Source organism: Protopterus annectens, chromosome 6.part0 (assembly GCF_019279795.1).
Source record: "Protopterus annectens isolate FY-2018-M chromosome 6.part0, PAN1.0, whole genome shotgun sequence".
Classification (NCBI taxonomy): Eukaryota; Metazoa; Chordata; order Ceratodontiformes; family Protopteridae; genus Protopterus; species Protopterus annectens.
The window spans coordinates 734,415,624-734,431,592 of NC_056737.1; the positions used below are offsets into that span (position 1 = coordinate 734,415,624).

The 15,969-nt window shown below is 42.1% G+C and overlaps 1 protein-coding gene across 1 annotated transcript in view; it reads left to right on the plus strand.

Annotated features, from left to right (window-relative positions):
• The window catches only part of KTN1 (kinectin 1), a gene marked incomplete in the record, with an annotated part of 2,305,074 nt that overhangs the window by 842,841 nt on the left and 1,446,264 nt on the right, over positions 1-15,969 (plus strand). The window contains 1 exon segment of the mRNA XM_044074427.1: positions 4,698-4,729. Within this exon segment, the coding sequence (XP_043930362.1) occupies positions 4,698-4,729 (32 nt within the window).

The window sequence follows — 15,969 nt, forward strand, 5'->3', positions numbered from 1 at the left end:
TCTGGTACCTCATGCCAGGCTGCATATGAGAAAGCTACAGTGGTACCTAAAGAATTTGTGGTCTCAGCACAAGCACAGCCTAGAAACCAAAATTCCAATAATCCCATGCCTGAAGCAAGAGTTCTTATGGTGGGCTCAGGCCTGTCGATCAAACACAGGACTGCCCTTCTGCAAAAGTCAACCAAGACAAACCATCACGACAGATGCCTCAGACCTTGGTTGGGGGGCACACATGATGGACAAGTGCTTTCAAGGCCTATGGACTCAAGACCAGCTGCATCTGCACATAAATCTAAAAGAAATGATGGCAGTAAAATTGGCAATCCAGGCATTCAGACCTTTTCTCCAAGAAGGCCAGTTGATGATAAGGACAGACAACACCACAGTTATGTGGTACATCAACAAACAGGGAGGCACACACTCATACCCTCTATGCCGGTTGGCACTGGACCTATGGAATGTGGCTCTGAGCTACAACATTCAGTTACAGGCAATTTATGTACCAGGGAAGGAAAACATTCTAGCAGACATATTAAGCAGAACTGCAACAGATGCCCACGAATGGATGCTGCATCCGGACATCTTCAAAACCATCACAAGAAAATGGGGATTACCACAAATAGACTTGTTTGCATCCCCTTTCAATCACCAGTTGAAGAAATTCTGCACAAGGACTTACCACCCACTTGCTTGGAAGGTGGACTCCCTATCCTTCAGTTGGAAAAACCTGACAGCATACGCATTCCCACCACTACCTTTGATGCACAAGGTGCTTCTCAAAATCAAAGAGGAACGTCCGAGGATCATTCTGATAGCCCCAGCCTGGCCAAGACAACATTGGTATCCACTTCTGAGGAGCATGTCCCGGGGACAAATATGGACACTGCCCCTGATCCCATTACTACTGACACAGAACAACTACAACATTCTGCATCCAAACTTAAAAACTCTGCAGCTAACTGCCTGGAACATTACATAACAGCAATTAATCCGAATTTATCCCAAAGGGTTAAAGACATAATCCTGGAGGCTCGTAGACCTTCAACAAGAAAGAATTATGCAGCAAAATGGAAAAGATATCTCATCTGGAGTACTGCAAAGGGGCAAGATGTGACACTGGTGAACATAGCCAACATCCTGGAGTACTTGGCGGAGCTCTTCCATACAAGCCTGTCCTATTCCTCCATCAAGATACATGCATCAGCTATTTCAGCAGAGTACAGCTTGGATCCTCCTGTCTTCTCGCACCCTCTGCTCAGACAGTTTCTGAGAGGAATCAAAAATGTAAAACCTCCCAGGAAACCTCCATTGCCCGCATGGGACTTGAACTTTGTGCTAGAAAAACTGACTCTACCCCCTTTCGAACCAGCAGCAACAGCAGAAATACAATACTTATCCTGGAAAACTGCTTTCCTGCTGGCAATAACTTCAGCAAGAAGGGTCTCTGAACTACAGGCATTAATGGCAGTGCAACCCTTCCTAATCTTCCATCAAGACAGAGTGTCCATGAGAACAAATCCTACATTTATGCCTAAGGTGGTATCCAGAGTATCTTTAAATCAGGCTATCCACCTTCCTACATTCTTCCCCAACCCACAGAACAGGGGAGAAAGACTCTTACATACCTTGGATGTACACAGACAATTACGCTACTACCTGGACAGGACAAAAAACAATAGAAAAACTGACCAGCTTCTGGTAGCATATGCATCAGGAAAGGAAGGAAAACCTATTTCTAAACAGACAATCTCCAAATGGATAGGAAATTGCATTAGATTTTGTTACTCCTACCATGGAAAGAAAACTCCAGAGAACATCAGGCCTCACTCGACAAGGGCTACAGCCACTACCACAGCTTTCTTACGAGGAGTGGCTACCAAGGACATTATAGAGGCTGCTACTTGGACCTCCGTGCATACATTTGCCAAGCATTATAACTTACCTTTATACTCTAGATCCCGTGCTGGCTTTGCCACTGCTGTTTTGCAAGGGATCCTAACTATACCATAATCTCTTCTCATTTCCTCCTCCCCTAGTTTAGCTATGTTATTCTACCCATTTGTTAAGACTGCAGATGCATCCTTGAAGGACATAGTACAGTTTTGTACCTACCATAAATGTGGATGTCCGAGAGGAATGCATCTGCAGTCAGGATTACCCACCCTCCTTCCCCTCTGAGGTACTCCTAGGGTATTTGCCAATCTTCAGCTAGCTTGGGTGGGATCTATTATGGTGTATTTGTTTGTATATATGTACATACATGCTTATTTTATGTGTTTGCTCTCTACTATTTGGAAACTTTGGCATTTATCCAAATTTAGCCATCCAAGAGGGCACCTGGCATCTGGGGCAAGGAACACTGAGGAAAATGGCGTCGGCTGATGCCTTTATACCCGAATAACTGCCGCAATGACGTCGGGTGAAGTGCGACACCAGCCGAGGCCAGACCCAGACTTTGGAATCCGGCCGACCGAAGGGCTGCCTGATGACAGGACAACCCATTTGTTAAGACTGCAGATGCATTCCTCTCGGACATCTACATTTATGGTAGGTACAAAACTGTACTTTGTGCTGAAGACGTGCTCTGGCCTGAAATGTTAAATTCCATATAATGTGTTTTCCTTGTACTCAAAACTGCCCAAATTTGGGATATACTGATATTTTTTCGTGGAAAAAAAAGGGAAAAAGTTGCACCTGTAGCTTCTTCAGTTTGTGCAAAGTCCTCCAAGTCTTGTTTGAACACCCAAGTAAATCCTAATTTACTCCCCTAAAATCCTACATCTTTGCATTCTTGTTCTGTCATCCTAATAGCATTCTCAGTGTTGGCTTATAAAACCTCACCTAGATATTTTTGACTCTTTGTAGTTTAGTTTGGACCACATCCAGAATTTTCTCCCCATTAATGTGATGTGCCCAAACTTAGTTTATTGACCAGTGTAGGGCATGACATCATTCCAGAAATTATTTGGAGCATCCTAGGGCCATTATTTTTGTGGCTGATTGAGAGAGTGAGCCCCCTCTTCCATCCATTTCTCCACCAAGTGATTTACTCCTCCTTTGGAGGTGTTCTAAACTTCTAGTAGAGTGAGGATGATTCAGTCCTCTTCAGCCCATGGAAGAGATATTGATAGTATCGGAGACATTTTTTTACTGACTCACTTAGCAAATGTTAACCCTGCTATAGGAGTAGCTGCTTCGAGTGCTTGCTTGCTGTTCCTTAATGCTCAGCCATATAGTTTGCATTGCTGTTCTATGGTTCCTTCTAGATGGATGATTTTTGCTCACTGCCTCAGACATTATCAATTGATCTAAGAAGAGGACCCTGTTTGTGGCATCAGCAGTACTGTCCTTTGTTTGTCCCACCTTTAGGTGGATAGTTCATACAAGTGACCTTATATGTTAGAATCCCTTTATCCCTGATAAGTATGTTGTTATTTTACTTTATATTTCTGTGGCACCAAATCTTCATTGCTTCTGATTTGAAAGAGAATACTTGCCTTTGCCACTGGGGAAGAAATTAAGTGCATTTATACAGTCAGCATGTGATGTCACTGCGTGTCTGTCTATCCTTTTTTTTTGTAACAAGAAACATCTTTATTAAATTATCACTTATGGCGTAAGCAATCATTTATATAAATGAAAACAAACAACAACCGTATTGACATATTTTAGTTGCAAACATTATACATCACTTATCCATCCAGTCAACTGTCAGTCAAACATTACAGGGCTTATTCATATCTTGCCTCCTTTTAAACCTCATTCCTTCTCCAAAATGTTATTCTGCAAATATTCCCACAATTCCCCTTTTTTTCTATGTAATTTGCTCCTACCCTTTTTAAAGATTCTATTTCCAGTTGTTTCATCTCTGTTTATATATTCACTACTTACAGTATAGGTGGTTTAGGCTTTCATTTCCATTTTCTAGTAATTGTTTTTTGGCAGCCACCACAATTAGACTCAGCAAGGTCTTACTATGTCTACACAATTCCAATTCTGTGTCCTAGCTCAAAAATGTCATTTACTTGTTATACCAATTTGTTTACTCATTATTTCTGTTAGAGTCTGCATGGAATTTTTAAAGTCTGCCAGCTCATTACACTTCCAACAAATGTTCCCAGTTACCTATTCTTCCCCATCACACCTCCACCATTTGCTGTCTACCTAAGAAAAAAATTCTTTTGAGTCTACTTAGGGTATCTTCATGTTTCTGTCTTGAACGCAGGATCATTTGGAATAAGATGCGGAGTGCTGACTGTTGGATAGGATAATTCTGCTATAGAACAAGTCGAAGAAGGTCCTTTTTGCAAATTAGTTGATCCTAAAAGAATGGAATTTAGTCTTTGCATAAGTTGCTTGCTTAGTACTTACTGCGAGACAGAAAAAGGTCTTTTGCTTTATATGTACTTGTATATGAGTTACTTAAAAATATGGAAGTATTAAACGTGTACTGTTTTATTGCAACATAAACTGATCAGTGTTTGTCAGAAGGGTTATTCATTTTTTTATTATCTTCCTGAGTAAGAGAGAAAAAAAAGCTTCAGTTGTGCTTATAAAATGGCCTTGGACATTATGCAGCTTGCTGGATCAAAGGGCAGTCTATACTGAAACAGTAACAATACAACCTTTATTGCTATGTTTATTGCATGTGAAGTCTGTATTTGTAGGTAATTTACACATTGTTTCTGTTTTAACAGGCTGCAAAAGATGTGGAAGAAATGCAGAGGAGGTATTGTTCTCTTGCTTCACTATGTTTTTGTTATCCCAGATCTGTATTACTATGCATTACAGTTTACTACTTGTGATTAATTTGCAGTAGGCCACACTTCCAGAACTTAACTATGAAATCCTAGAACTACCCTAAACTTATGAAATACACTTATGCAAAGTACATCCTTCTGTTTTGTGTTACTGTCTGGTTTTAGATTTTCCTTAGTAAGCTGTTCGCTGCGGTCTTTTTTTGGTTCACTATTCCCCATCTCAGTTGGTACACGTATATTTAATCGGACATCAGAAGTGGTAGTATATGGCCTATACCGGGGTTGCCTTTGACTTGATTTGTGGCAACTACCTTAGTTCAATTGCCATGAGGGAGGATGATTATCCTGTTATATGCCTATTAATGCCTTGCCTCTGGCAAGATCTTTTTTCACTCTGAGAAACAAGTTTGTTTATCCACTGTGTCCCTTGTATGTACTTAATTTTCATAGAACAAAAGGTCATGCTCTCTTCCAAGTCATGATCCTTTGCAGTCTGAAAATCTTCTGGAATTTAGTGCTGGGAAATGTTCTTTCCCTTGATTTTAATGTCATGAATTTTTTTCTGCAGTGTCTGTCAAAAGCTGGCCAGTAACAGCTGTGTTGGGGCTCCATCTCCTACTTAATTTTTTTTTCATTTTTATTACAGTGAAGGCATGGTGCTGTTTCTGACTCAAGGTGACAGAATATCTGTATCTAACCTTCAGCTCAGTCAGGATGTAGCTGAAGGCTTGACATAAGTGAACTTTCTTGATTAGGCTTGTGATTGGGTTCATTCTTCTACCAGTCACACCTGTTCGCTGAAGATCTTCACACTCCTGGTTTGTGATGCATGTCAGCTTAGACTTTGACAGTGGAGGTTCGTCCCATGAACTTTCTAGTTATGGCTGCTTAGACAATTCTGATCTTAATCTTGATCTATGTTTGTTAAAAGATCTGCTGTTGCATTCCTATTTTAAGTATTTAATTTTCTATGTGTTTTGGGAAGGAGCACAGTGTCAGGGACTGCCACAGGTGCAAGCGTTTTCTTATACTTATGATGTCTCTAAGAAAGAGTTCTTGGCTTGTTTTCCGACCAAGATGTTAGCCTTGTTTGAGACCTCTTTGTTTGGAATTTGTTTTGGAAGGTTCTAAGTGCCCACTCTAAGGCACAGCTGGTGCAGTGCTGCAAAGACCATCGTTCGGGGGGTGAACTTGAATGTAACCTTTCTGGAGGCAAATCAGAAAATAGAACAGCCTCCTGGAGCACACCGGTCCTGAGCTAATCCTCAACAAATGAAGGCCTTCACCAGTCCTCTGCTTTGGCAAATGATGAGTGATTGGGAAGGTGCACTTTTTTCTCCTGTTTCATAATGTGGTGTCTTTCAGGCTAGTAAAAACACCAAAACCCCATTTGAGTGGCCAAAGCATGCAAGCAACTATCTTGATCTTGTCAGTGGTCCCTTAACTATCTTTGACAGTGGGTCAGATGGTTATTAGGTTTAGAAGACTTCTGTTGCTAGATCCTTCAGGGTTTGCAGATAAGTCCCCTGTTGGGGAAAGGTTTCCACTAAACTTATTTTTTGTGTGCAAAACTTGTTTTTCTGTTACTTTTTTTGTGTTTGCTAGGAAACCTGTTATTTTTGGACTGTCACTTCTGTAGTAAGGGAGTTTTGTCTGTAAATGGTTATGTGAATAATCTGTGCAAAATCTTTTGACATTGTTTTGATGTAGGTTTTATAGGTTTGTGTGTTAGGGGAAAGGATATTTTGTTTTTCTTGAACTCTGTTTACTTACCTCAAAACTACCTGTTGAGAGTTTTACTGAGCTGTTTAGACCGCTGTATCCATCTTCAGAGCTTCATCTCGACGATGTAACCGATGCAGCTGCTCCTGGTCTCCATGGTTCTTCCTTCTTTGCCTGCAAGAAGAGGAAAGTTGTGTGGGAGTCTTTGGGTGTCAGGCTGGCTCACTTTGTGCCTCAGCTGCTGGTTGGGGCCTCTATGACCACTCTCGCTTTCTCAGACCACTCATCTTTTTCCCCAGTCCCTCTGGTATTGCATATACAGCCACTAAGGACCCGGGAATAAACACATCCTCGGAAGGTGTATGTAGGCCTTTTGTGGTCAAGGGAAAGACACTGTCAGTCGGGGGGGGCAGGTGAGACCTCTTCACTTAGCCCTGGATAAAGAACATGAGCCTCCTGGGATGGGTATGCCTACTTTGGGTAGGTCTTTTTTCATTCCATTTCCCAGGAAACAGAACGAGGAAAAAATCTTGATTTCTCTTGCGTCTATTTCTGTGGACAGGAAAGACTTGCTGGAATTTCATAATGAGCTTATTTATGCTTTTCCTTTACCTACTACCTCTTCAGAAAAGAAAGTTAGTTTCCTCTCTTTCTGACTCTGAATTTCAGTCAGAGGAGCAGAGTTTGGGGGAGGGGGGGTTATACTTTCAGGAATGTCTTCCCAACCTAAAGATTCTGTTTCTGAGGAAGGTATTGCTTCATACTATCCTCTTGAATACTTATCTTGTTTCTGAGACCTTATCTAAGATGAAGATTTTCAGTGGGAACAGAATGAAATTCCCATTTCCCACATTTCCCAGTAAATCTGATATGATTTGTTACAGTTTGATATAACTAAGTTTGCACCTGTTCCTCCTGTTTGCCGGCTTTAGCGAGTGCATTTTTTCACTGCGTGTAGTTTACCTCACAGTCAGTTTCCTGCCCCTAGGAAGTCTGTCAGTTTATACAGGATACCTTAGACTCGGATTTGTTTTTTAACCCTAAAGCAAGATAGATCCTGCAGTGATTTCCTTTTGTAAAGATGCTAGTGCTAACTTATGGCAAATTTGGGAAGTGTATTATTCAGCTACTTTAACAAGTGAATTTGACAGTTTAAAATTCTGCATGTTAAAATATTTCTGTTTTTTGAAACATGCAAAGGCTAATGGTTAACCTTCCCTCTGCTGAGGTGAAAAGTTCTTTACATGTCTCTTTAGTGTCTGTCTCACATAATTAAACATGTTTTAGTGTTCTTGTGATGCTGCTGATACTACCTTTAGAGCTGCTGCTTCTGATTCATTCAGAAGATTTGCTTGACTTAATTTGCAAAAATTTCTTTGTTAAAACTGAAATTTTAAATTCTCCCTTGGACAAGGAAGTTCTCTTTGGCCTTTCACCTACTGAGGTACTGTGTGATGAGAGGGGAAACATTGATTCCAGGGTAACTAGTCTGTAAACCCTCCTTTTTTTTAAGATAAATAAAAATTTCCTTTCTAACTCTACTTCCTGTTTCAAAAAGTAGTTCAAGCAACAAGGAGCTAACAAACAGGATTTTAAAAAGCAGTGGCATGGAGGCTTCAAAAAGAATGGAAAAATCCTGTCAAAATTGAGGACAGTCCACTAAATCATGCTGAAGATTTTCCTCTTCAGCCCTACCCCCTAGTAGTCTCTCTCCCCTCCCCCTTGCCTCTTGAGTCTTCATCTCCTTTTGTGGCATCAGCTTGATTAGGACAAATTGGATTCTAAAAGTAATTCAGTGGGGGTACTCTTAAAAGTGGGAATCCCTCCCTTTCTTCCATTAACCCAGATACCCCCGTTTCCTCCAGTTCTGTAACAAACATTGTCTAAGGGATATAATCAGTGTCTGCCTAGCAGATGGGAAAGGACCGTGTTCATTGATTTTTCAAGAGCCAAAGATAGAAAGAACTTAGATGCATGTGATAGACCTCTTTCTTCTAAATCTGTTTGTCAGGGTCCCAGTGTTCAAACTGTTATCTCTTGAATACGTGTTGCCTCTGATCCTTTTTACTAACCTTCTTGGCTAGACTAAAAAAGATGCCTAGCTATCATCACATTCCCATTGGTAAAGAAATTTCTTAATATTTTCTGTGCAACTTACACTATCGGTTCTCTGTTTGACTTACACTATCGGTTCTCTGTTTTACAGTTTGGACTCTACGAGTATTCACAAATTGTCTGGATCCAGTAATTGCTTATTGCAAACTTCAAGGCATTTGCATATTTCCTTATTTGGATGGTTCTTATATTTGCAGACTTTTTTCCAATTGTAAGAGTATTTAGCAACTGTTCAGAATCTTCTGTTTGTATGGGTTTTTAAGTGAACTTACGGAAGTCTTCTCTCAGAATTATTTTCCAGGGTGTCTGTCAGATTCTGCCCCAGGAAGAACTTTACTTCAACCAGGCAAAGTAGAAATGTTCCAAAAATTCTTCCAGAGTTTCTCCAGTCAAAGCCGGGTAGTTGCAAGGAGGTTTCTCAGGAGTCTATAGTACATGGCAGCTATGATTCTTCTCTTTTTCCTGGGCAGATTTTTCATATGAAAAATCCAGTGCTATTTCAGGTCAGTCTGGACTAGGCATCTTGACTGTCTTTTCAGATCCCTGTTTTTAGAGTTTTAACGAGAGATGGAGGTTCTGTGATGGGTAGACCAGGATGTTCTTCGTGTTTTACTGTTGCAGTCATTACATTAGGGTTATCTGCTTGCAGGTAGCCCTCAGTCAGCCTGATTAAAAAAAGTCTTGGGTCCTGCATCGGTTGCTGTCCCTTCTTCCGTGACGTCAGGGGTATAAAACATGCAGCTGACGTCATTACATCAATCTTTCTTGCCGTGCGGTGCCTGAAGCAGAAGCAGTTCGCAAGTGCTGGTCGGCCGACTCCTGAAATTTACGTTTTCGAGTTTCAGAACTGAAGTCTTCAACTAAAAGCTAAGTACCCTGTTGGGGAAACTTTTTCTTGCTCTAAACCGATGTCAGCAAAAGTAAATAATTGCATTTCTTGTGGAAAGCAAATACCTCATAAAGATTTTCATTCATACTGTATTCCTTGCCTAGGCCCTGACCACGACGTACCTCGCTGTCGGTTTTGTGCCTTATTTAAACCACGAACCATCTGTCGTCGGTATACTGCGCTTCTAAAATTTTTATGCTCAGTTCAATTATCCTGATATGTCTTCGGTAAGCTGTCAGACTACCGACATTCCGAAGAAACGCAAAGATAAAGACAGAGACAGGCCGCCCAGTGTGCTGGTACTCAGTGAGGTGCTTTTGCAGCCCCTGATACCCGCTACTTCAGATTCACAGGCCTTTATTTGACCCATTCGGAGTCCGGTATGCCATGAGATCCTTCAACTGTGGAACCTGCGGATGTCTCTACTTTGGATGGGTCCGGAGCCGCTGTGCAGGCACCGGCTTCTGAGGGTGTATTCAGGCCTACTGACTTGCATATTAAACTGGTGCCATCTTCTTCTAGGCCTAAAACTCTAACCATGCCTAGAAAACTGACGCCCAGACTGCATGGTCAGGCCTCTATGCCTAAAGAACAAATGATAAGAATGACTGAAGATCTTATTACTTTAATCAGGGGAAGCCAACCTTACCCTCTAAGAGACCTAGGACTGAGTTTGCTTATGATACTTCTGACCAGGATTCTGAAATTTCGGTTTCCTCTGATGACCAGGATATACCCGTCTACCTTTGAGGATTCTGAAGCTGAGGACTCTATTCCCACTGCTTCCGCCACCAGAGAATTTCTCTTTTGGTGAAACCTTGCATACTCTCAGGGAGCGTTTTCATTCGGAAAGTCAGGATTTCTCTAATTCTAAAAAGAGGCTTAGGGTTTCTTACTCCTGCCTCAGCACAGACCTTTAGCTATACCTCCTGTACGGGACATTGTTGATGCCTTTTTGGAATTGGCATGGCCCCTGACTCTTTACATCCTGCTTCCAGAAAACCTGATAGATATTACAGGGTTCCTGACTCTCAAGTTCCTTTTCAAAAATCCTACTGCAGATCCTGAAACCATTTCACAGGGACCCAAGGGCATTAAAGCTACTCCAGAAATACTACCCCCTCTGATAGAGACTCCAGGGCGCTGGATAGATAGATGGGGTAAGAAGGTATACACTTCTGCAACTTTGGCCATTAGGGCCTTGAATCGCCAGTTTCATATGTTAAAGTATCAGCTGCATATTATTGGATTGCTTAAACAGAAAATTATGCTGATTCCTGATTGTGCTGAAAATAGGGATTTACAGGATTTTATGCATTCTGCTGAACAAGTTGGTAAACAAACATTGCAATGTGGTTTTGATTTCACTATAGGCATCTTGCAGGGCTGCGGTAACTGGGTCTGTACTTAGAAGGCATGCTTGGCTTAAGGAGCAATCCTTGCCAGATCATGTTAAAGCAAAATTACTGGATGCTCCATTAAATCAGGACCACCTGTTTGGCAACAAGGCTAAAGAAGTTCTTAAAAAGATGGGAGGAAAAAGCTAAATCTATGCAAACTTTTAAAGACTTTTTTACAAGTACAACCTCCAAAATTTAGTAGGCATTGGCCTTCTAAGAATTGGTCCTTTCCTGCCTCTTCCAGACCTTCTCAGTCCAAACCCAGATCCAGCAGAGCACCCAGGCTTCAGTCCCAGGGGACGCACAGGACTAAGCAGTGGGGGGGCTCCACTTCCAATTTTGGGAGTAATAAACCCCCCCATAGTAAACTGTCTGAATGACTTCTTTTTAAAACTTCCAAGCACTTCTCAACTGACTGCCCCTTTGAGGGGAAAGATTGCACTTCATGCAAAGAACTGGGGACTCATTTCCCAGGGCAAATGGGTTTTAAAATATAGTGTCCCAAGGTACAGATTTCACTTCCACATGTCGCCAACTTCAAGCAGTTGGCCGGATCTACCTCCAAAGCAGTGGGCATAGGCCCAAAAGCCAGTACTCTTTCTCTTAAGCATATTCAGTTGGTACTAGAAGAGAAAAAGGGACAAGGTTTCTACTCAAGATTGTTCCTGGTACCCAGAAAAGACAATTCATGGCGTCCTATCCTGGACCTGCCTACTCTAAACACCTTTTTGATGATCCCAAAATTCAAGATGCTGACTCTTCACCAGTTGCCTCCTATGCTAAGTAAAGATGCCTGGTTGGCAATACTAAATTTAAAGGAAGCATACCCGCACATCCCAATCGGGGAATCTTGCAGAAGGTACCTATGCTTCAAAGCAGGCGACACGCACTATCAGTTCTCTGCACTGCCCTTTGGCTTATCTACTGCACCCAGGGTATTCACAAGGTGCCTAGCTTCAGTCATTGCATTTTGCAGGCAAAGAAATATTCAAATAGACCAATACCTGGATGATTGTCTAATTCAGGCAGAAAGCCAGTACATACTTTTGAATCATCTGGCTTTTGTACAGAGGGTGCTAACCTGTCTGAGGTACACCATAAACAAAAAGAAATCACACCTGGTACCCTGTCAACAAATTATATTCCTGGGAAAAAGCTTGAATACAAGTTCCCAGATGGCTTTCCTAACGCCAGAGAAACAAATTCACTTGACAACCTACTACAAACAAGTGGTCACAAAAACCCTGCTTATCTGCAAGGCAAATACTACAAGCCTTGGGGTTCGTGGCCTCCTGCATTCTTCTAATTCCATATGCAGGACTGCATATGAGGAAACTACAATGGTATCTAAAAAGTCTATCATGTCAACATTCTCAGGATCTAAAAGCAATGATTCTTTTCATTGCTTGTCTAAGCCTAGAGTCCCTTTGGTGGGCAGAGGCCTGCCACCAAAACAAGGGACTACCATTCACCCTGCCCCCTGCCTTCCAAACCCTAACAACAGACTCATCAAACTATGCATGGTGGGGTGCACCTGGCAGGGAAGTGCATTCAGGGCAAATGGAACCCAATTCAAATGCACCTTCACATCAATCATAAAGAAATGTTAGCTGTACAGGATGCTCTGACAGCCTTCAAGGACCACATTCTTCCAGGACAATTAATGGTAAAGACGGACAGCACCACTGTTATGTGGTACATAAGCAGGGGATACACATTCTTACCCCCTCTACAGGCTACCCATGGCATTGTGGAACACAGCCTTGAGCTACCAAGTACATCTACAAGCTCAATTCCTGCCAGGAAAACTAAATACACTGACAGATGGACTAAGAAGAACCCTCATGGACCCACACGAGTGGAAACTGGAAAAAAGGATTTTCAACATGTTGACAAGCAAATGGGGGAGCCCAGATATAGACCTGTTTGCTTCCCCCAGAACTATCAACTGGAAAAAATGTGTGCAAGGACTCCCCACAGACAAGCTTGGAAAGTGGATGTTCTGTCCTTCAGCTGGAAAAACCTATCAGTTTATGCCTTTCCTCCTCTGCCGCTGCTCTCCAAAGTACTACTAAAGATCAAACGAGACAAACCAAGGATGATTTTGATTGCACCAGCCTGGCCACGCCAAGACTGGTACCCCTTCCTGCGCAGTGTGTCACTGTTGGCCCCATGGCACCTGCCTCAGACTCCTACCCTGCTGTCTCAGCAGAACCAGATTCTGCACCCTCAGCTTCAAACACTGAACCTAGCAGGCTGGCTAATTACCTAAGCTGTCCTTTACCATCCCTTAGTAAGCCAGTGATGGATGGCATTTTAGAGGCAAGGATGTCTAGTACTAGAAAATCTTATGCTGAAAAATGGAAAAGATTCTGTGCCTGGAACCAATTTCAAGGGATGAGCACAGCAGTTCCCAATTTACCTCAGATTTTACAATACTTAACTGAGATGCTTCACAAGGGCCTGTCTTTTTCTCAATAAAAATTCATGACTCAGCCATTTCAGCTCATAACACAGAACCCTCCCCTCTTCTCTCTTCCACTGCACAAGCAGTTCCTCAAAGGGGCCAAAAAATTTAAGACCACCCAGGAGAGCTCCAACTCCAACCTGGGACCTTAAATTTGTATTGGAGAAACTCACCGTTCCTCCTTTCGAGCCAGCTGCTACTGCAGATGTAAAATTCCTTTCCTGGAAAACAGCTTCCCTTTTAGCCATCACTTCAGCAAGAAGGGTATCTGAATTACAGGCCCTTATGGCAGTGGCATCTTTCATCATCTTTCATGCGGACAGGGTGTCCCTCAAGACCAATCCCTCTTTCTTGCCAAAGGTGGTATCCAGTGTGGCCTTTAATCATTTGCCTACCTTCTTTTCTAATCCACAGAACAAAGGGGAATGGATACTGCACTCCTTAGATGTGCACAGACAACTTAGATTCTACTTGGACAGGTCTAAACCTCAAAGGAAATCTGAACAACTGCTGGTGGCTTTTGCTGCAGCAACAGAGGAGAAGGCTATTTCAAAGCGAACCATCTCCAAATGGATAGGCCATCACCTTCACTTCTGCTATAAGCACCATAGAAAACCTATCCCACAGTGGAACAGATCCCACTCAACCAGGGCTGCATCTACCTCTACAGCCTTTCTCAGAGGCGTACCTACCAGGGACATCCTAGAAGCTGATACCTGGAGTTCTGTACAAACTTTCTCCTAGCATTCCCATTTGCCAATTTTCTCTAAATCCAGAGCTGGCTTTGCCACTGCAGTTTTGCATGGCCTTATAGCTGGCCCTAATGCTAAATTCCTCCTCCCAACCGTAGCTTTGGGAATCTACCCAAATGTAATGACTGCAACAGTGAAACACGAAGAACATAGTACAGTTGTGTACACTTACCATAAATGTATATGTTCAAGTGTATTCACTGCTGCAGTCCTAGTTACCGTCCCTCCAGCCCCCTAACTTCTTTTGACTATACCTCTACTTTCTTTTGCTATGTTTAAAAGCCTTTTTGCTGTATTTGTTTTTTTGTTGGAGGTATATCTTTGTACTTTTATATTTAATTGCTTCCCATTATGGGGGCACCTCACATCTGGGGCAAGAAAAACTGATGTGTCATGGCATCGGCTGCATGTTTTATACCCCTGATGACCTGACGTCATGGAAGAAGGGACAGCAACCGACACAGGACCTAAGACTTTGTTAATCAGGCCGACTGAGGGCTACCTGTAAGCAGATAACCCAAATGTAATGACTGTAACAGTGAATACACTCGAACATCTACATTTATGGTAAGTGTACACAACTGTACTTTCTTCAGCTCCCTATTTTCTCCGTTTGCCAGATCCTGTTTTCTGTCCTTGTAGATGCTTTCCCATCTTATGCAAGCATTGAGGATGTGAGTAGTACTGGGCCACTGGCTGACTCTTGTGGGGTGTGCATTGGTGGTGGGCCTTCAGTGCAAACCCTTTTTGGGGATATCTAGGAGTTTGCTTTTTCTCCGCTGACAGGTAAGTGGAGCTCATCCTCTTGTGGCTTTATTGTCCAATTTAGTACGAGGTTTATCCACAGCAAAACTGGTGTCATTTCAGACTTGCTGCATAGTATTGACTTTTTGGCATTTCTTACAGAGCCCTGGCTTGATGCTTACTTTGGCCCCAACTTGGCTGATGTGCCTTCTGGGGTCTCTAAATTAGTGTTGTAGATGAAGCAGGATTTTGGGGGTGGGGGTTCCTTTTAAGGGTCTTGGCTACAGTTGACACAGGTTGTTTCTAGGGTAAAAAACTCCACTGTGCCTGTGCTTCAGGAACACAGTGTGGGTTTCTCCTTTACCATCAGTACAGTTGTGTGCGAGAGCTTACCTCACCACCAGCCTTTGAACGATGTTCTAGGTACCCCTGTGTAAAAGCAACCTTTGCTTGATTACAGTGCCCTTAACAATTACTATTTCATTTGTAATCTTCGCTGTCATGAGAAGGTTATCAAGAATGTAATTTACATTCAAGCTGAACATTAATTTGCACTCAGCAGGCTAACTGGTTGCAGGTAAGCAATGTTAAGTGCTTCAGAAGGGTCTGCTTGAAGGTGTATATAGCTAGGCATTTTACAGGCCCCATGATTACTTGCCTAGTATGTTCTTATGTTAAGTTGGGTTTTGCTCACATCTTAGCAGTAATAATGCTCAGTGATGGGCACTGTTGTTTGGTCTTAGTCTTGTTGGATCTTTCAGCAGTATTTCTCACTGTTGAAAATACGACTTAATTAAGATGTTAGACATAAGCCCATGGTCAACAGTGTCATAGATACACATCAGTAAAAAAAGTGTTATTTTCATCCAGTATACATGTTTTCTTTTTAAGTCTTCTTTCAAGCCAGTGTTACATAATTGGCCCAATTCCTACCTTCTCTTAAACCTCACTATACTCTTCTTCCTGAACATTATTCTGGATGCATCATTTCCACCTTTTCTAATGATTTTCTTTACAATGTTTAGCAATTCAGTTAAAGTTAGTTTAGATTTTGATTTCCATTTTCTGGTGATTGTTTTTTTGGCAGCTAATGCCATTAAACTTGGTTAACTCTTACTAT